Here is a 20,064-nt window from a genome sequence, read left to right on the forward strand (position 1 = left end):
GAATTGCTCGATCCCCCCTCGACTCCTGGGCGTCCAGGCCTTCCTGTGTCTTCCCATAGTTTCCGCTGAGAAAGAGGAGAAGGAGCCTCCATTCCCGCCAAATCACCTTTGCCTCCACCTATTGTTTCCCCGGCGCTGGTCCTGGGGGGCGATCAAGCAGGCCATATATTGCAAGCGCACATCTGCTGCATCGGCAGAGTGCAAAAAAAAAGAGAACAAAAAAAAGAAAAATAATAGTTAAAAAGGGTGCTCAATGGGCTCTCCCCCCATCCAGTCTATGAAGTGTGGAGCAGAGGGGAGGTTGCAATCCCCCGGGGGAAAGGCTATGCGAATGGGAAGAGAAATGGTGCGTTGCATGCAGAAAGAGAACAAGACGGTGACACCCCAGGGCCAGCCCTTGAGCGCTGCTCCTCCCATCGCCAGGGCCCCGAATCAGACCCTTTTCGTTCCCATTCATTTGCCCCAATCAGTACTCCAGAGAGGCAGCAGGAATTTTTGCTTTAACCACTATTTTTGTTTAATTATTTACAATATATTATTTACAATGTAAATAAGTCCATACATAAGCACCGGACAAAGTACAAAATCAAAGCTTTAAAATCTGCTCACATTAGTTTCTCTTCGACCGTCTCCTCACGGTAACTACTAATGTGTTTTCTTCTTGGTACTATAAGTCAGACTACATTATAACGTTGTTTCTTATTCATATAAGTGTCTTTTGTTACCAAGCTATTGTCTGCCGGTGCCCACCCCCGTTACTCATATCATTTAGGATTCTAATTAATTTTTTCCGTTCCGCTTTCTAGGTTGTTCTTCCCCCCGTTCCAATGTATCATTTGTGTTCACGTCATCCTCCCATGGGTGTCCCGAAGGGTTTCGCTTAATTTCCCGGACTAATGTTATTACTTACTTTTTTTGCAATATCTCAGTAACATCATCGTTTTCTTTTTATTTTAATGTTTACGGGAGGTGTCCCTCACATGTATTTTCATACAGTTTATTTCCATTTTGTAGTTTTATATTATCCCCTGTCTATATGCGACGAAGTTTTGTAAGTTTTTTGTATTACGGAGTTATACTTATGATCCGATTGTTGGATATTTTAAACCATCTTTGTTTCTTTTTGCAACTTTAGGGCACAGTGGTGTCCAAAGGTTTTTATATTACGTTTCGATAGTCTTTCTTCATCTCTTAGCCTCATCTGTTATCATAGGCCTGTTTCAATAACATCATATTGCCTTTTATATAACCAACTCATCCCCTCAATAGCTCCCTGCCTGCTTCCAATTCTTAGGCAATAGTACCTTGCCGTTGTAAGTAGGTATAATTATTGGCGTATCAGATGGTTCCTTATCTCCTTTCCGCATCTAATTCACTAGGTATGTTTTTCTGGTGTTATAGAACACATTTAGCTTATATATTTCTCTTCATGATGTTTTCTGGGCTTCCCGCCAGAGGTTTTGAATCGGGGCTGGTCCACACCACATATGGAATCCGCGACCCGTATTCCTTCTGCATCTCCAGCACTTCGTTATTCTCGGTTTAAAATATTATTTTTGCCAGTCTCGCTAGCCGGTGGGAGGTACCATCTCTGTCGCATTTTAATGTAATTTTCTTTTATGTCTCGATACATGCTGTGAAATCTAAATCGTTCCCCCATGCTCTTTCCCATTTTCTAAGTTTATATTCCTGTACCAATATTTTTTTGCCCTTCGTACCCATGGTTGTGTTTTGATGCCTCTTCTTCAAGCTCTATTTTTAAAAACATATTTATATAATTTCGTGATAAGCCCCCCCCTCCCCCTACTTATCGTTGACTCATTCCCTTGTAATATTTTTTCGCGAGTTCCGTTTTTTCCATTGAAATCCCTCTAATGTCCATAGCCTCCTGGAATTTCTCCCACAACTGTCTATACATAAACCATCCTCATCCTAGATTTATACCCCCTGGTGGCCAGTTGTTCCTACTTTCAGACCGAGCTTCCCTTCCTTCATTTAAGACAACCAATCCTCGTTATTTCAACCAGCCCTTTGCCCGATCAATTTACTTTTCTTTTTAAGACAAGCGTCGTGCGGTGAACGTCCATGTCCGGGTCAATATCTAGATAATTTCTCTTGTTCGTACTGTACTTGCCCAGATTTTTACATCATGTTTCTTCGAATTATGTGTCATTGATGTCTTTGTTTTGTTTTAATTGTGCCGTAACAAATAGATAGGCGTGCCATCCGCAGTTAAATATTAACTCCTCCTAAACTTCAGTAAATCTTCAAGTTTACAGTTTACATTCCACTCTATATCCACTCCAAACCAATTGCATGGAAGCAATTTCAAATCGGCAGTGCTAATCCCCCTCGCCTTCCCATCGATCAATCCATAGCTTCCTTGTAGTCTGGCTTTCTCACCATTCCAAAATGAATGTTTGTATGTCCTGTGTTTCCCACGGATTGAAGAGTTGTTTCACTCATAATAATAGGTAGGTTCTGGAAAGTAAACAGTCCAAATTTTGGCATAAACATTCATCTTAAGTAATGAGATTTTTCCACCATTAATGACAGTTTTCAGTTTTTCCCATTTACCAGTTTCGTTTTGACTGCCTGGCCATGTTTGTGTATCACATTAGTTAGTCAACAATTCCGAATTTTTGTTTGGTTCAATTCAATTCCCGAAATACCTTATCGTTTTCTTCGGTATTTGGGTATGTTGTCTCCGCTTGAAGCTTCTCTTCTTTTTACCTACGCTCCTCTAGGTATGTTAACATAGCTGATTTGTTTCCTAGTCAATTTTGAGGTCCCGCCCCCAGCCCATCTTCCAGATTGGGCAATTAATTCTATTGCTTTGGTATACTCTTGAATGGTTCTTCTGTAATTAGCGCATGTCGTCCTGCGTATGCCAGGATCTTATTTTCTTCCTTTCTTTTAAACCGCGTCACCTCTTTTGGTTTTCCATCCGTTTTTTTTGCAGAGGATCTCTAAACACAACATAATGAAAAGAGGGGAGAAACACTATTTTTTTTAAAATCGGTTTATTGACCTAAAATTAGGATTTTCAGGATAATTCGATTCAGATTCCGATCTCAATGGAAACGTATTATGGGGCCAATGCGGGTCGAATGCGCACTCTAATGGGAAACGATGCACCCATGATGCGCTTCCTGATCCGTGTTATAGGCCAGTGGGGGGGGGCTTTTCCTTTAGTCGAGGGCGATTTGCCATGTTATCTCTTCCCTCCCTTTACAGCCTATGTCGTATATCTATCTCCTACTGCTTCCCAAGTTCTGAGAATTCAAAGTTTATTATTTAATTGTGAGATTTTATTTATTTATTTTTGCAGAGTCATCTGCTAATCTGTTGCAATGAAAACCTGGGAGAGGCAGGACTGTAAATTTTATTTGCAATAAGCTTTCATGGACCTTCCCTTGCATTCATCGGTTTTTTTTAACTAAACAGATTATTTACTGTTACCCACTCTTTTTCCCCTGTACAGAGGTAACGATATCCCAAGGAAGACGGTACTAATGAACAAAGTATGGGAGGGACCAATGTGAAAAAGATGTAACAGGGAAAGAGAACACGTCTTCGGCCCGGTTTTGTAGCTTGTCTGGATTTCAGAGATGGACTGTTTATTGATAATGCAAATGTGCTGAAGTTTTGCTATTTTAATCTATGATTTACTCTGGAAGTAAATCCACTTGAATCCTGATGAAACTGTCTGTCTGAGTAAATGTGTGCAGGATTGTGTTGCCAACTCCAGCAGCAAGTGCAAAAGCTGCAAGATTATATTAGTTATCTTTTAAAACTTGATAGGATGGCATGGCTTGAGGAAAACACATTTAGGAAATTAGCCAATCTATTGTGGCATAACTTGGATGGAAAACAGCCCATGTTATTTGGGTTCGAGTGGAATTTCTCCATGTGAATTTATCCAACCACATCATATTTTAAAGTTTGCAGGAATAGTAATGTTCTGATTTCAGAGCTCTACTGTCTTTTCTCTGAAAGATGTTCTCTGTGGCAATGATGGCTTCAGCAAGGAACTCTTTCCATAACCAAATTATCACAGACTTTGGCTGAGAAAGAATTAGGATGGAGTGTTTTTCTTGCTACTTCTGTTGCAACAGTTCTTCCATTTGTTTCTTGCAGGAAGATATACATGGTTATAATGCAACTACTCCTCTAGCCCCAGAAGTGATTGAGACACGTTACCGAAGCTATGCATGAAGCTTGGGGCAATCCTGCACGCTCTTACACAGCAGGTCAGAATATGGATGTGAGAGTGTTTCCTTAGGATATAATTGCATCTGCTGTAGAAACACTTCCTGATCTCCAGTAGCTTGCTGGCAGTGAGAGTCAAAGGCTCAACTTTTTTAGTGGTGATGTACAGTAGAAGGAGTGAGGCATGTGATTAGAAGAGGTATGTTCCCTTGAAGGTAGGGATGCCATAACCCTGTGTGCCCGTGCTTGTAAAGGGTTTTGCAGTTTGGCACAGTCACGGTCTGGTTCACTTAAATCCTGGGTTTGGGCCCGGCCGGCAGCCATCGCTGCCTAAGGGAAACACTCTCCCCTTGAGGCTGGCGCCCTGGCACAGCAGCTGGAGCGGAGCTGTTTCCAGGCCCACTCTGCCATTGGCCAGCCTCAAGGAGGAGGTAGACCCTTGGAGGGGAGGAGGAGTGAGACTCTGGGCCAACCAGGGGGAGGGGGAAAGCGCCCTTTCTAGTGCATGGTGGGAGGGAGGAGGGACAAGGAGGAGGAGGAGGGGGGTGCCCATTTTCAAAGGTTTTTCCCCCCAAAGAGCACTTTCTGTGTACAGTAGAGTCTCGGGTGAAGAAGCATGGGATGTCGGATTGGGGACAAAAGTTCCTCGCCTTGCCCCCCCTTCCCCTTCCCTCCTTCCCTCCGTAGTTCCCTACTTACCTTCCCTGCTTCGGTCAGGCTTCTCCCTTTGTCCTGAGGGAAAATGAAGCCTCTGAGGAGAGGCCTGGGGCTGTCCTCCGCAGCCACCAAGTCCTCGCTCCTTTCCCTTCTCTTCAAAGGGCTCCAAAAAGAGCCCTTTGCAGGAAGGGGAGGTCCGGGAAGAGCAGGACCGGGCTAGTCCAGGTCTCTCCTCTCCTTTCCTGCCTTCCTCTCTTCCCTCCAAAGAGCCCTTTGGGGAAGGGGAGGTCTGGGGAGAGGAGAGTGGCCTCGGGGACAGGCCTGGGCCGAGCACACAAGTCCCTCGCGAGCCTGCGTCCTCGGTCTAGGCTTGTCCTCCGCTGCCCAGGCTTCTCCTTTCTGGGGATTTCCTCTCCCAAGGGGTCGGGGGGGGGGAGAGGAAAGTGAAACTGGGAGGGAGAGGCTTGGTCTGCTTTAAAAACAGTGTCCTACCTTTGAAAATGTTGTCCTACATTTGTCCCGGTTCGGAGGTCCTGATTTATTGCAACCCTACTTGAAGGGGAATTGGTGTGTAGTGGGAGAAATGGCTTTTTCTGTTCTTAAAAAGTATAGATTTATGGGAAATTTTCTATTTTTCCCACCCTATTTCTGTTGCTTTGTGAATACCCTGAGTGACATTATCATCTAGTGCAGAACATTTAAACTTTTGGGGCCTGAAACTGATAACGCCCCTTGCCCAAATCACCCCCAACTCCCCCAGCTGTTTTAGATTGTGTGCCGAACGATTATTTTCCAAGCTGGAACTGCCTGCAAGTAAGGCGGGTTACAGACCGCCGAAATGCGATGGTCTGCTGCCGCGCCGGCTGCTGCGTCCGGGAACCGCAACAGCCAAACGGTGCGGTTCCCGGACGCAGCAAAGAAGGAGCGTGAAATGTGCTCCTTCTTGCTCTCCGGAGAGACACCACGAGGCGCTAGTCGCGCACTCAGGGTCATTCCAGGGGGCGACATGCGGACACAGAGCGTCCGCTACGTCAATATGGCGGTGGCCGTGTTGGAACGGCTGCCGCCATTTGTCATGGACTCTGTCCGTGATAGGTAAGAGACGCCCTTTTTTCAAAATGGGACATCCTAAGGACGTCCCTTATGGCGGTGTGTATGCGCCTTTGTTTTTTTTGGGGGGGGGGAGGCTCCTTCACGGTTGAAGTGTGGGCTTTCTTTTAAAGCTATGCCATCCCAAAGCTTTTTATAGCAAAAGTGGGCAAAGGATCTCCCATAGGACATTTCTGGAGCCCCCACCTAGCCTCCCAGTTGGCAAAAGTGCCCCCAAATGCTCTCCAATGGGCATGGTGGCTACTTCACTATGTTTTTGGCCTCTTGGGCTATTTTAGACCCAAGAGAAGCTTCTCTTCTTTTTTTTTTTTACAAAAGCAAATGATCCAGAAATGAAGGGTGGGTGATTTTGAGGCAATTTTTAAAATTTCTTCTGTGGATTGTACTGGTTGGGAGGTGCAATCCTCCAAGGGCTCTTGGGGGACAATGTGGCTTCCTAATTCCAGTACAGTCATCCTTCAATTATTTGTGGCTTTGATATTTGCGGATTTGATTATTCACGGATTTCATCAATATGTTCTCTCTAGGACTGTCTAGGTCCTCCAGTGCAACTCTGTGGTCAACTTTAACTAAAAGTTGCACTGAAAGACCATTTGTAGCTACTCCATTGCCATTCTATGGTCAGTGTATGTTGGACATTGACCACAGAATTGCACTGGAGGACCTAGAGATTCCTAGAGAGGTGTCCTCTCAGGTAAAAACAGTGTTTTTGTTATTTGTGGTTTTCCCATATTCATGGGGGTCTTGTACCCCTAACCCTAGCGAATATGGAGGGACAACTGTAGTTCCCTGTCTCTGCTTTAAAAGTCATGAGGTGCTTTTTCATTAAAAAAAATCCTTTTGGGGATGGGGAGAAGGTGTAACCCCTAGTCCGGGCAGGTGTGCCTGTCGTCTCCAACCTCCAGGCCTTGCCTGTCCTTGGATTAGATAAAGTTTGGAACAGGTACTACACTGGAGGGAGCATTGGCTGGATCCAACAAGGCATTTGATCTGTATCCAATATAACACCCTTCTTGAAAAGGTTCTTCTTGCATTTAATACATTGTACATTGGCTTTAGACCTCCTCTTTTACCTTGATAATAAGGCCATCTGTTGTTCCTTGGTACTACAGGTCGCAGGGCTAAAGAGATCATAAATGATGCTCGTGAAAGCCTGGCTAAAATGGTAGGAGGTCGGCCTCAGGACATCATCTTCACTTCTGGAGGAACTGAGGTGAGATACGGGGTGCTTGTACCATTTGCCCTGTTCTGACTAGAGGAAAGCAGACAATGACAAGCTTAGTTGGCTTTCTGTCAGTGCTGACTGACTGGATGTAACAGTGACTCTTCTCCTTGTTTATTGGTGTGAGGGAAGTGTCAGCAAATACCAGTGAATCAGATTTTTAAAATAGTCTGTCTGACTTCTGAAGAATGAATCTATCTTTTATTTAAAACATCCAGAAGAGCAATTTTTTCAATGCCATTATCTTATGTTGAGGTAGTAGCTACAAAAGAGAGCCAGCGTTGTTTAGTGGTTTGAGTGTTGGACTACAACTCTGGAGATCATGGTTCAATTCAGCCATGAAAACCCACTGAGTGACGTTAGGGAAGTCACACACACTCAGCCCCAGAAAACTCCATGATAGGTTCACCTTGGGGTTGCCATAAGTTGGAAAGAACTTGAAGGCAACAACAACACCATATAGTTATAGATCAGTCCTCTATTCTGGAGGACTCTATTCTTCTTGGGTTAAACACGAATATCTCAGTGGGCAAAGTGCTAGCCCAGTGTATTGCAGTTAGAAATTTAGAGTCACCTTCTCCTATGGATTGCAATATGAAAACAAGGTTTTCATGCACTTCAGTATCTAATAGATGATGATAATGGAAACTGCATTCACCTCTCTCTCTTGTTTTTTTCTTGTAGGCAAACAATCTAGTGATCCATACTGCAGTGATGAATTTTAAGGAAAGCAACAAGGAAAGGCCTGTTGGGCCAGGTGAAGATCCAAAAAAGACTTCAGGGACACGTCCACATTTAATTACATCTTGCATTGAACATGACTCAGTCCGTCTCCCTGTTGAGCAACTAGTAAAGGAACATGAGGCTGGTAAGCACTGGACCACTTATAGGAAGGCTTGAGATGACTTACTTCTGTTTCACTTTTCTTTTATTGTTACTTTTGGTTTCTAAGTTCCTGGTTTTCTTTCTTGGTATACTGGACTGTTGTTTATGGGCTTCTTGTTATGAATGTCAGCTGGCTAAAGGTGGCTCAGTTACAGTTGCACTAAGATGTCCATGGATAGGGGCTTTAACTACAATTCCTTTCTTGGTGTCTTCTTCCTCTATTTTCATATTTTTCTCATCTTTCATGAATGTACAAATGCAGAAATCAACACCAGCATTCATTATGTGGAGCATATGAATATATGGGCTCATCTCAGCCTTAGGAGAAATGCATGCAGATTTAACCTCTGGTATTTCCAGTTGTTCAGGATCATGAGAGTAGGAAATTCAGAGCTCTAACTTCTGGCTTTAGCAAAATAAAAGACACTAAATAGAACCCATCTTCTCCACTCCTTTCCGCCCCACCTCACCCCACCCTCTTTGGTTTCACCTTTTTTCCAGGCACTCATCTGAGTGCCAGGGAAATAGTTATTGAGCAGCTTCCTTCACTTTTTATCCAAACTTGGAATAGTTCGTTTTTGGGGGGCTACAATTCCCAGAATCTCTTGCAAGTTATATCTCTGAAAGTAGCTTTGGGCTCTGCCTTTTTAAAATATTCTTTTTAAGCCACTTCCTCCCAAGTTCCATCGTGACAAATGTATTTTGCAGGACTAAGCAGATTACTACATGCGGCTTTTAAACTGTGACCTGTGTTGCTGCATTCTTTTTCATTGATAGGGAAAACCCATCAATGACCTTGCAATTGCACAAGCCAGGTGCGAATGTCACTGCCAGGGCAGTTGCGAGATTGGGAGTCATATGGTGTCATCCCCTCCTTTATGATATGATATAATAGCCCTGTTTAAATATTTGAAGGGATGTCATATTGAGGAGGAGCAAGCTTGTTTTTTGCTGCCCCAGAGAACAATGGATGCAAGCTACAGGAAAAGAGATTCCACCTTGACATTAGGAGGAACTTCTTGACAGTAAGGGCGGTTCGACAGTGGAACACACTCCCTCAGAGTGTAGTGGAGCCTCCTTCCTTGGAAGTCTTTAAACAGAGGCTGGATGGCCATCTGTCGGGGATGCTCTGATTGAGAGTTCTTGCACGTCAGGGGTCAGACTGGATGGCCCTTGTGGTCTGTTCCAACTCTACAATTCTATGATTCTACCGTGTCCCCTCCCCTTCCCATCACCGTGTCCCCTCCTCATCCAAGCAGCCCGAATCCCTTTTATTTTTTTCTATTTCTTTTCTTTAAAAAGAAAAACTTAACTTGCAGTAGCAGAACTCCAGAACTACATGAAAAAAAGTGAGAAAAAAACCCTGACAGGCATGTGGTGTAGAGCATTTGGCAAGGAGGCAGGATTAAGGGAGAGTCAAGAAGAGAGTGGGATGGGAGCAGTAGCCCCAGTCATGTAACTGAGTAGACGTTCAGTAATAGCTGCTCTTAAAATGATATGTTTGCATTTTTAAAAATGTGACATGATTGCTGCGAAAACAGAGGTAATGTCCTCAGGCACCTCTGTCTCTTTCCCAACAATAGGTGTGGTACTTCTCTGGCATAGTTCAAGTCTATTTCCTAGAATACAGTAAGCTTGATAAATACATTTAGCTATAGGATTAAATACTGGTAGTACATTTTTCTTTTATATCCCAATTTGTAGAAGCCACTTTTGTCCTAGTGTCTAAAGCAACTGGACAAGTGGAAGTGGATGATGTAGTTGCTGCTATCCGTCCAAATACATGCTTGGTTTCCATAATGCTGGCCAATAACGAGACTGGGATTATCATGGTGAGTATGTATCATTAGTTCTTATTGTTTCTATGTTTAATGTAAGAGTTAAAATGCATAATTTGCATGAATTTCTCTGACGAACAGTGAGAAGTGGTTGCTCCCCTCCAGATTTCCCATACCAGCAGTACTTGTTGTTGTGTGCCTTCCAAGTCATTTCCGACTTGTGCCAACCCTAAAGCAATCCTGTCATGGGGTTTTCTTGGCAAGATTTGTTCAGAAGAGGTTTGCCATTGCCTTCTATGGAGGCTGAGAGCATGTGACTTACCCAAGATCACCCAGTGGATTTCATGGCTGAGCTGGGGATTGAACCCTGGTCTCCAGAGTTGTAGTCTTAACACTCAAACCATTATGCTACCCTAGCTCTCTAATCATAGTATACTTATAGTAATAGACACATTGTTGTTGTTTTGCGCTGTCAGATTGTCTCCAACATCTGGAAACCCTAAGGTGGCTCTACCATGGAGTTTTCTTGGTAAGGTTTGTTCAGAGGGGGCTTACCTGTGCTTCTGACAATTAATTATGTTCTCCCCTAATACTGGTTTTTCTGAACTTGCTTTGATTCTCTCACAATTAAGGTTATGTGCTCTCAAAGATAAATTAGAGGGTTTTTCTGAAGGCTGGCTGATCTTTATTTATTTGTTTCCATTTTTTTTTCCATATTGTACATCTTGCCTTCTTGTATTCCCATATCCTGCAATGGACATTATTTTATTAGTCTTTATTAGTCTTTTAAAGGTTGAAAATGTAGGCAAAATAATCAGAAACAAGGCATAGAAATACAAAGCAAGAACTAAATAAAATTTCTGGATTTTACAATTACCTCAAGTATTATTTGACAAGCAGACAAAAGTTGTAATAGATGAAGACAGGGTGGTGTTGATCACAGTGGGTACATCTACTATTACCAATATATTTATATTCTGTTACTGCAACTAGCTTCATAACTCCTTGACTAAAAGGACCCAGAGCAGCTTACAGCTTTCTAAGAAAAACATGCAACTAGCATCAATAAAAACTACAACTACAGCAAGTGGCTTTCCAGTGAAGTAACCACCTATGGATAATTAGCAGGAAAATTCCAGAGACCTTATGTGCCAGGCAGCTGGAAGAGACAAATACTGTTCTGGTAGAGATGAGACATCCTGACCTCTGGCAGTCTTCTTTTTTTCCCCCAGCCTGTCTCAGAACTCAGTCAGCAAATTCAAGCTGTCAATCGGAAGAGAATGACATCTGGTTTGCCACGGATCTTGGTGCATACAGATGCAGCACAGATGATTGGGAAAGGTCAAGTGGATGTGCAGGATCTGGGAGTGGATTACCTCACTATTGTGGGGCACAAGGTATGGTATTGTACTCTGTAAGAAATGTCCATGGATGTGGTCACTTGAAAATGCTGCGATTCCAGTTCCTACTGAGAAACATAGTAATGCTGTCAACTGCTTGACAGTGCTTTTCCTTTCCTTTCCCATCCTTGTAATAAACTTGCAGAGGTACCGTATAAACTCAACTATAAGTTGACCTTATATATAACTCGAGGGCAGGTTTTGGGGCCAACATTATGGATTTTCATATGACCTGTGGGTAAGTCAAGGGTAAAATTTAGGAACATGTAACAAAGAATGTAAAGTGTGAAGCAAAGGAAAACAGTGCCAAAGTACAAAGTTCCCGCAGGCATAGCTGTTCACGCCCACTATAAAGGCTGGATGGATGAGAGAGTAGAGGGGAGGTCAGTGATTCCAGAACAGATTACACATTTGTCTTTCACCAGGGTGTGTGTGTGTGTGTTCATTTTTTATGATTTAAAGAACAGTACTTATATGGACTCGTGGATAAGTTGGCTCAGGTTTTTTGCGTAAATTTTTTGATCAAAGTTATAGATTTATACATGAGTATATACAGTATATAGAACAAATAGAGTTTGTATTGGAGTTTATTTTCATCTTGATTTCCTGCAGTACTGAAATTTGCACAGCAAACCCAAATTAACGCTCATTCTTTTGGCACTTTGGGTAAAGTGTGACTTCAAGGACTTCTCCACTAGATGGCACTGTAAGAACAATGTTTAGGAAAATTGTCAGCTTTTTGCATCTTGTGCAGGAAGCTGCCAATGAATACCAAGTACTGTAAGCTCTATTTCGGAAGAAGGAACTGGCAAAACTACCTCTGAATATTCCTTGCTTAAGATAACCATATGGAGTTTATCACATTGGGAAAATTGGAAGTTTAAAAGTGTCAGAACCCACAGTTATCCAGTGTGTTAGGCACAATTGCACAAATGGTTTTCATTCATACAATGTTGCACACAAACAGCTTAGAATCTGACAAGAAAGTGACATGAACCAGGAAATAAGCATTTTGGGGAAAATATCGGAAATTCATTTCCATTTCATTCACAAATTCGCTTTTTTGCGCAATTGCTGTAGTGTGAAAGCTACTTGTGGTTTATTCATGGGATTCTCCCTGTTTTTGTGTTTGTTGCCAGATTTCCCATGTTTCTTTGGGGTGGGTTTCCTTCCAGTGCCGCAAAATAGGTAAAATAATGCTTGTCTGTGTCCCGGCACACTCCTCTGTGTGTGTGTGTGTGTGTGTGTGTGTGTCTCCTGCTTCAGCTCCAGCGATCCCCAAACTGTCCCCTTTAAGGGATTTTGGACTTCAGCTTCCAAAATCCCAGGCTGAGGCTTCTGGGAGCTGAAGTCCAAAATCCCTTAAAGGGGACAGTTTGGGGATCACGGCAGCCTTCACTCCGAGCCAGAGCTCTTAAAGAAACAGCTACTGAGGCAAAGGCAGAGACAGAGAAAGCGAGACAGAGAAAAGGCTGAGTTTCCCCTCACTCTTTCCTGTGTCTGTCTGTCTCTCTCCTGCTTCAGTCTTCCCCCATAGCCAGGGCTCTTAAAGGAACAGCTGATGAGGGAAGCCAGGGACACACAGATTTGTCATAGTCTACATGTGAAAATTGTTTTCACATTTGATTGCTTTTTCAGGATGCACATACTTTATCATTATTGGGATGGAGGTACATTTGGTCCCGTCATGTGAAAACCATTTGCTCACTTGTGAGTTAATAACAGGTTCTTGCCATTTTAAACTTCCAATTTTTCCCTGTGTGATAAAACTCCATAGAAATTCATGGAATCACCATAAGTCTGCAGGCAACTTGAAGGCACATGCACACAGGAGAGCATAGGCAAGTCACATTTTCTTAGCCTAAAAGGGAGGCAAAAGCAAATCCCCTCTGAACAAGTCTTCCCAAGAAAAGCCTGTGATAGGGTCACATTGAGATCACCTTAACAACTTGAAGCTATGCAACAGTGAGAACAACAACAACAAGAAGAATGTGGCCTGGCCATTCTATCCTTTCTACTCAGAGGTCATCTAGTGGTCCAGGCACTGGAGTGTTCTCTACTCTGCCCTCAAAGAGGGAATCACTTTTAAAATAAAAAAACAAAAACAAAAATAAACCTCAGCTTCTATCTGCTTTCATTACAATATTCAATTACAGCTTTCCATTATTTTTTGGCAGCAGCTACACAAGGATTCAAGTTAATCTCGATATGTAATTAGTTTAATAATTTTGGGTAGCTAGAAGACAACAGGTAGAGAAAAGAGAGGTCTGTCTTTTGTTATGTGTGAAGTAGTTTAAACAGAGCGTAGCCTGGCAGTATCCCTACTATCTGACTATTAACTACCATGGTTTCCTTCCATTTCTGTACTCCTACTGAGCCCTAAATACCCTAAAGGCACTAGATCCCCTATGATCTTGGAAGCTAAGCAGGATCAGCTGTGGTTAGTACTTGGATGGGTGACCACCAGTGAATACCAGGTGCTATAGGCTCTATTTCAGAGGAAGGAACTAGCAAAACCACCTCTGAGAATTCCTTGTCTAAGAAAACCTTATGAAAATCATGAGGTCACCTAAGTCGACAGGCAATTTGAAGGCATATGCACCAAGCGCTATTTAATGACTCTTGCCACTTTTGTTTAGTTGATGAACTTTCATTTCCTGCTGGATTCATTTCCTAATTCATGTGTGGAATACCAAATTAGGATAATAGATTTCCAAGGGACTTAGGAGGTCATCTATATCCACCCTGTTCTCACTGTAGAAGCTGTGATGCCACATGCAACCATAGTATCACTGACAGATGACTGTCAAGCCTTGACTTAAATGCTTCAGTCAATAGAAAGCCCAATAATTCCAGAGGCAGTGTGCTCTACTTTCAAATAGCTCTTTGTATTAGGAAATTTTTCCAAATGCTTAGACAAAAATCCACTTCCCTGCAGTTTCCATTCATTGCTTAAAATGGCTGCTTCAACTTTGTCGTTTATCTTTACAGTTTTATGCCCCACGTATTGGAGCACTGTATGTCCGAGGGCCTGGTGTCACCACTCCTCTCCATCCCATGCTCTTTGGAGGTGGGCAAGAACGGAACTTCCGCCCTGGGTAAGACACTGAAAGCACGACTGGGTGAGAAATCAATCTGCTGAGAGACCTGTTAAACAGAAAGCCATGCTAGGTTCATGCATGCAAGCAGTCATAGTCCCCCATTTTAAATTGCTGTGCAGGCAAAGAGAAACACCAAAATGAGAAAAGTGATATTCTTCTGCAGATGCTTTCCTGTGAGTGTGAGACGTTTATGTCAATCTCAGAGGAAAGTAACTGAAAAGCTAGGCTTTTGAAAAATCTTTTCTTTTTCTGTTTAATTTCCAAATTGACCTTTTAATGGAAAACAGAATTTAGCTGCTGGAAAATATGATATAGTTTCCAGGTCATTACATCCAGTATCACATAGTAAATAGCAGGTGGAGAGAAGGTATTATTTCAAGTCAATGCGTTCTGTTTTGTAGCCAGTAGCAAAGATCTTTGCTTAAGATCATACTTTCCCCACTGACTCTCCATCTTCATTGCTAGTTATCCAAAGAGTTGGAACTGCAGTACTTATTGAGCTTGTATTGTACTGCTGGGATAAATACACGCTCTACAATTCTCTATTCTAGGACTGAAAACACACCAATGATTGCTGGCCTTGGCAAGGTAAGCATAGAAGCAGTGAAGACTCAATAATACAAGTGAGGATGGATAATATATGCCATCTTATTGTACCCTTTACCTAATTTATTATAGTATATTCCTTAAATACAAAACATATAAGGGCCTATCTAGAAAAAAAATTATCTTCTGGAAGTATTGAGATTTTCCAATTCTTTTTATTTTGGTTTTACTTGCATATTCTGCAGTTTGCATCCTAACCCTTTCTAGAAATAACCTGGGTTTCCCTCACTCCTCTCTTCCTTGTGTTCTTTGCCCTTCTCCTGCCACTAATAGTGTCACATCATAGACTCAGTCAGTGTTTCAAAAATTGATTTTTAGCCATTTCCACAGAATCTTTTTTATTGTTATCCAGGAGTAGTAGGCAAATTTGGGCCAAATTTGGTGTGAATGAACCCCATGCCATCCCAAGCCTTCCATATATAACAAAGCAACCAAAAAAAACTGTAAATGGAATGAAATTGAAACTAGAAGTAGTGTAGTGTTTCTTCTGGTCACATCAGGCATGTCAGTGAAACCTATGGGGGGCGGGGGAGGGTTTGCAGGTCAAAATCTTCCCCTCCCATGCCTCCAACTGTTGTCCAATCTTGCTTTAGCTAACTGGAGCCCCATTCTCACTAGCCCATTTGCTCTGGATAGAACTGGGTAGATCCGGTTACCCCCATATCGAATCAGCCCAGTTACAAGTGCCCACTACCCTTTACCTTGATCGGGGCAATTTGCTCCTCTGAAGTTCACATTTGCAGTACCACTTTTAAATGGAGCCTCCTTTGTTGTCAATCACAATGGATGGCCCATGGAGTGAGGCCTCTTGGGAGGGAGGGTTCTTAACGTGAAATTATGCCCTGTAGATTTCCTGCAATGCTTGGCAAATCCTCCTCAGGACGAAAGAAACATCTTCTTAGGAGGTTCAACTGACAGTGTTTTCTTACCCGTCTTCTCAGCATCATGTCTCATTTCTGGGTTTATTGTCATCTAACTGGACTGGAGCATTCTAGAGAATCATGATTTAGTTCTCAAGACTATAGTTGTATCTAAAATGTGAAATGTCTAGTTTTTATTGTTGTGTTTTTTAGGCAGCAGAACTGGTGAATAAGCACTGTGAAGCTTATGAAGCTCACATGAGGAAAGTTCGGGACTACCTGGAGGATAGGCTAGAAGTAGGTTCACTTGCCTGTCTTTTTTCTAAATGGGTCTGTGACTTTAGCATAAGGGGTGGAAATGGTTTCAGGAGTGCTGCCTTGGGAAAGCTACATTCCACTGTGCCCAAAACACATGCTGGAGTCAGAAAGGAGGAAGTGATGCAGTTCAGTTCAGATTCAAGCCAGGAGGGAGGGCACAGGCAATATGAAAAGGCTTTCCAAGTGTTTTGGTCTTACCCACCATGGCCAGTAATAAGGGGTTGGGAGAGTCATACTTACAGTATATCTGAAGAGCCAGAGCTTCCCTAGCCGTTTAAGGCAATCTTCTCACACCTACCCCCAAGGTTTCAGTGTCATCCCAAGCTCCACTCTCAACCTTGTTATATTTTTATCCATATTTATTCATAGAATTGTAAGTTGCTTCTTTTGTACTGCCTTCATTTCTCAAACTGTTAGGCCCAGAGTGGACCAGTGGAGGCAATCATGAACTAATGTTTCTTGACGATATTTACTTTCATATTCTAGGCTGAGTTTGAAGACCAAGGAGTCCATTTTAACTGTCGCCTGAAAGGTTCTAGGCGACTGTGCAACACCTGCAATTTTTCCATAGTGGGCTCAGGACTGCAAGGTAACCTATGTGATTCTAAACATGTGTCATTCCCATTGGAAAGCTAGAGAACATGTGGCCTTCCAGATACAGGTATACCTCAGGGGCTCGACAAAGCCACCTCTTTTCCCTCCAGAGGGAGCCTGTAGCAACCAAACCATCGGTTCTTTTTGGAGCGCGTGGGCACCACCATCAATGTGCTATTGCGCACTGTGTCGTGTCAGTGAGCAAGTGTGGTGACCTCATGTGCGGACGCAGCAGCACACTTGTGTGATCAGGGTGGAGGCCACCATGATGGTGGCGTCCATACGGACTAGGGTTTGGGAACGTGGGGTTGCTGTGCGCTCTGAAACCCTAGAATCAGCGCAGATACGCCCCTTCCCGCCCGTCTCGAGCCTCTGTTAACAAAGTAGATGTGTTCCTGCACATTATTTTTTAATACAGAAATGTTGGTACCAGAGGCAGAAATAACACAGGGAGAACAGGGATAGGTTCTTCTTACACCATAAAAAAAGAAGAGCAGTTCAACATGTTTTAGCAAACTCTCTTCCCAAAACTAATGATATGCACATATGAAATGAAACATTGAAGTTATATAAGTCTTTTGTAAGCAAACAAAAACATTCAGAACCTTCTAGCAAGCACTTGAAAGCTTCTTGGATCTGGGGATGAGGGTTTTTTCTAAACCTTTCATCAGCCTACGCTTTTCTTATGATTTTCATTTTGGTGACCAAATGTGATTTTGTAACTTGCTGGGATAGCTTGTGGGGCAGGCTTATCTGCTTGCGCCTTTCCTCTGTTTTGCTATTCAACCATACTCACTAAGGGATTCTGGAGGCAGCTGCTCTTTACCTTGTCTGTTGTAGACAGGCACACACAGAAACAGCAAGGTTGTCTGGTACAGAAACACATTCTTCTCAGGCTTTATTGCATTATTTACTGTAGACACGCCACTATGTTTCTCCAACCTGCCTTGACCAAGACAAGAACAAGAAGGAAAAACGGGGGTGGGAGGGCTGATGAAGTGTAAAAAGGAGCTTCTTTGTCAGAGGCTTCATTAACTGATGTATTCCTATATTTTTAGATTCTAATTCCCCTTGGCTCAGATATTCGTGCAGAATCATGGGAATAGTTATACATAAACACCTGGATGGCCATGGATCCTATGGTTTTGCTACAGGGCTATTGTCAGTCTTGTTAAGGGATTTTACCAATCGTCTACTCAGTGACCAAAACAAAACCACATGCTGCATTGATCTTTAGACTGGTATTTCTGTCTGCCTTGGAAGAATTGTTACCTTAATAGCAAATAAATGTTGATGTATATCAATGTTTGTTCAATGACAATGGCTTTGTAGCTGCATAAAACAATCTGAAAAGTATGGGATAATGTAAGAAACAAAGGAAACACGTTTCATGCTTTAGCCTTTTAAAATCTGGGAATGAATTCCATTTTTTGGCCAGAGGGATTCTAACTGTGAAATGCCATACCCACATTTTGTCCTGAAATCTGACTTTACAGTTCTAGCCCTGCCTTTGCAAACTATTTGGATCTTCCATATGACCATTGTGTATGCATTACAGCATTGACACTCTTTTAATTTACCATTTGCATTGTTGTTGTTGTTTATCAGTTTTATTGATAAGCCAGTCCTAGCAAAATTTGGGTCGGAAATTGATGTTTTTAAAAAATGGTGTCCAATCAGAGACTATCAGAGTGGAGGCTGAAAGGAGGGTCTGTGGGTTTCTCTATACCTAAGTCCATATAGCTTTCATGAAAATGAAAGGAAGCCTCTGTCTTCTCTTCTGTGTAGGTCGGCTGGTGTTGACTCACTGTAAGACTTTGCTTGCCAGTGTTGGAGCTGCATGCCACTCAGAGAATAGTGACAAGTAAGGAACTTTGTTTGGGCATCACCAAGGGCGCAGCCATGGACATACAGGATTCAGAAAAGTGTGTGGGAGGGGGTGCTGAGAGGGCTGAGTGTGCCCCTCACCTCACTGCCCCAGCACCATTCTACACACTGCAGCAGCGATGTTGGGGGAGTGCCCTTTTGGTCCCACCCTCTAAAAGCCCCAACCCTTCACCAGATGACACCCAGACAGGGACACTACTGGTTGAAGGGGATGGTTCCATCTGATACAGAAAAGTGAAAGGAAAGGTTATGAGTTTTGCAGATAATTAACCACCTATGGATAATTAGCAGGAAAATACTTAACAAAACTTTCAAAGAAATATTATCCATTTCCAAATGGAGTAAGCCTGCTCTAGGAATAAACTTCTGAAGTCACATTAAAACTGAGACCCCCACAAGCCACTATTATATCCTAGCCTAGTCATACATCTTGCCATCTCATGGACTGGCTACTCTTACCCCTTCACAGATCAGGTAGTAACTAAAGCATTGGTGTGCACTCTCTTTTTCTTCACTGTGGAGCGCCACTGGCCCTTTAAGAGCAGAATGTAGAAAGAGAGAATGAGCAGCATCTGTTTCCTCAGATGAAAAGAGCAGCATTTAAGTGGATGGCTAGGAGGAGGAGGCTGCTGAGAGAGTGATCCTGTTGTAGAGTGTTGCCAGCTTCTCAAGGCACTGAGCCCACTGTGGAAGATAGTCAGACTGCTTTAATTTCATGAGATGATGAGTGTGTCTGTGTCCTAATGGAGAACATTTGCCTTGCATTTCTGTGTTTTATATACACATGCTCTTTTGGATCTTACTGGTGACGTGAACTAGGTGATCATCTAAGTACTTGAGATTAGAATATCAGAAAGTGTTTTTTGCTCTGAATAGAGAAGGCAGTGGAGTGTGGCGCGTATCAGATATCTGAACAGCAACTTGCTCCCCTGCTGTTGTGTGTTGCATATTTCAGGTACCATAGAGAGCAGTGAAACAGAGCACCTTGCATTGTATACAGTATCTTTATTTAGAAAATTTTCCCAGAATACTCGGAGATCCAGTATTAATGTCTGATGCTCACAGGATCGTTTCCAAAATGTCTCCAGTTTGCTCAACCACATAAATCTGGAGCCAAATCTGTGGGCAGGATGGGACTGGACTTCCCAGGAAATGTGGGCAATGGATGTCAGTGCTACTTTTCCATGTGCATGTACATGGGTTCATATTATGGAAGCAAAAATCCAACCAAGCAATTCACTCACTCACTCACAAACTCATGTATTCTGCTTCTATACCACACATCTTCCAAGGAGCTCAGAACAATGTAAATGATTCAGCCATCCCATTATAGCCTCACAGCCAGCCTGTGAGTAAAGTTAGGTTGAAAGCTAATGGTTAACCCAATATCAATAAGTAAGTTTTGTGATCGAGTGAGGACTTGCACAAATCACT

General features: G+C 42.7%; 1 protein-coding gene across 4 annotated transcripts in view; it reads left to right on the forward strand.

The window, feature by feature from the left end:
- The window catches only part of SCLY (selenocysteine lyase), a 30,862-nt gene that overhangs the window by 7,596 nt on the left and 3,202 nt on the right, over positions 1-20,064 (forward strand). For 3 of the 4 annotated variants that reach the window (XM_042456956.1, XM_042456954.1, XM_042456957.1), the window contains exons 4-12: positions 7,092-7,192; positions 7,886-8,069; positions 9,791-9,918; positions 11,097-11,261; positions 14,256-14,362; positions 14,917-14,953; positions 16,045-16,128; positions 16,636-16,738; positions 18,532-18,607. In XM_042456956.1, the coding sequence (XP_042312890.1) occupies positions 7,092-7,192; positions 7,886-8,069; positions 9,791-9,918; positions 11,097-11,261; positions 14,256-14,362; positions 14,917-14,953; positions 16,045-16,128; positions 16,636-16,738; positions 18,532-18,607 (985 nt within the window). The remainder of the gene's footprint in view (positions 1-7,091; positions 7,193-7,885; positions 8,070-9,790; positions 9,919-11,096; positions 11,262-14,255; positions 14,363-14,916; positions 14,954-16,044; positions 16,129-16,635; positions 16,739-18,531; positions 18,608-20,064) is intronic. The other variant, XM_042456955.1, reaches the window with a different exon arrangement.

The sequence above is a fragment of the Sceloporus undulatus genome, chromosome 3 (assembly GCF_019175285.1).
Source record: "Sceloporus undulatus isolate JIND9_A2432 ecotype Alabama chromosome 3, SceUnd_v1.1, whole genome shotgun sequence".
NCBI lineage: Eukaryota > Metazoa > Chordata > Lepidosauria > Squamata > Phrynosomatidae > Sceloporus > Sceloporus undulatus.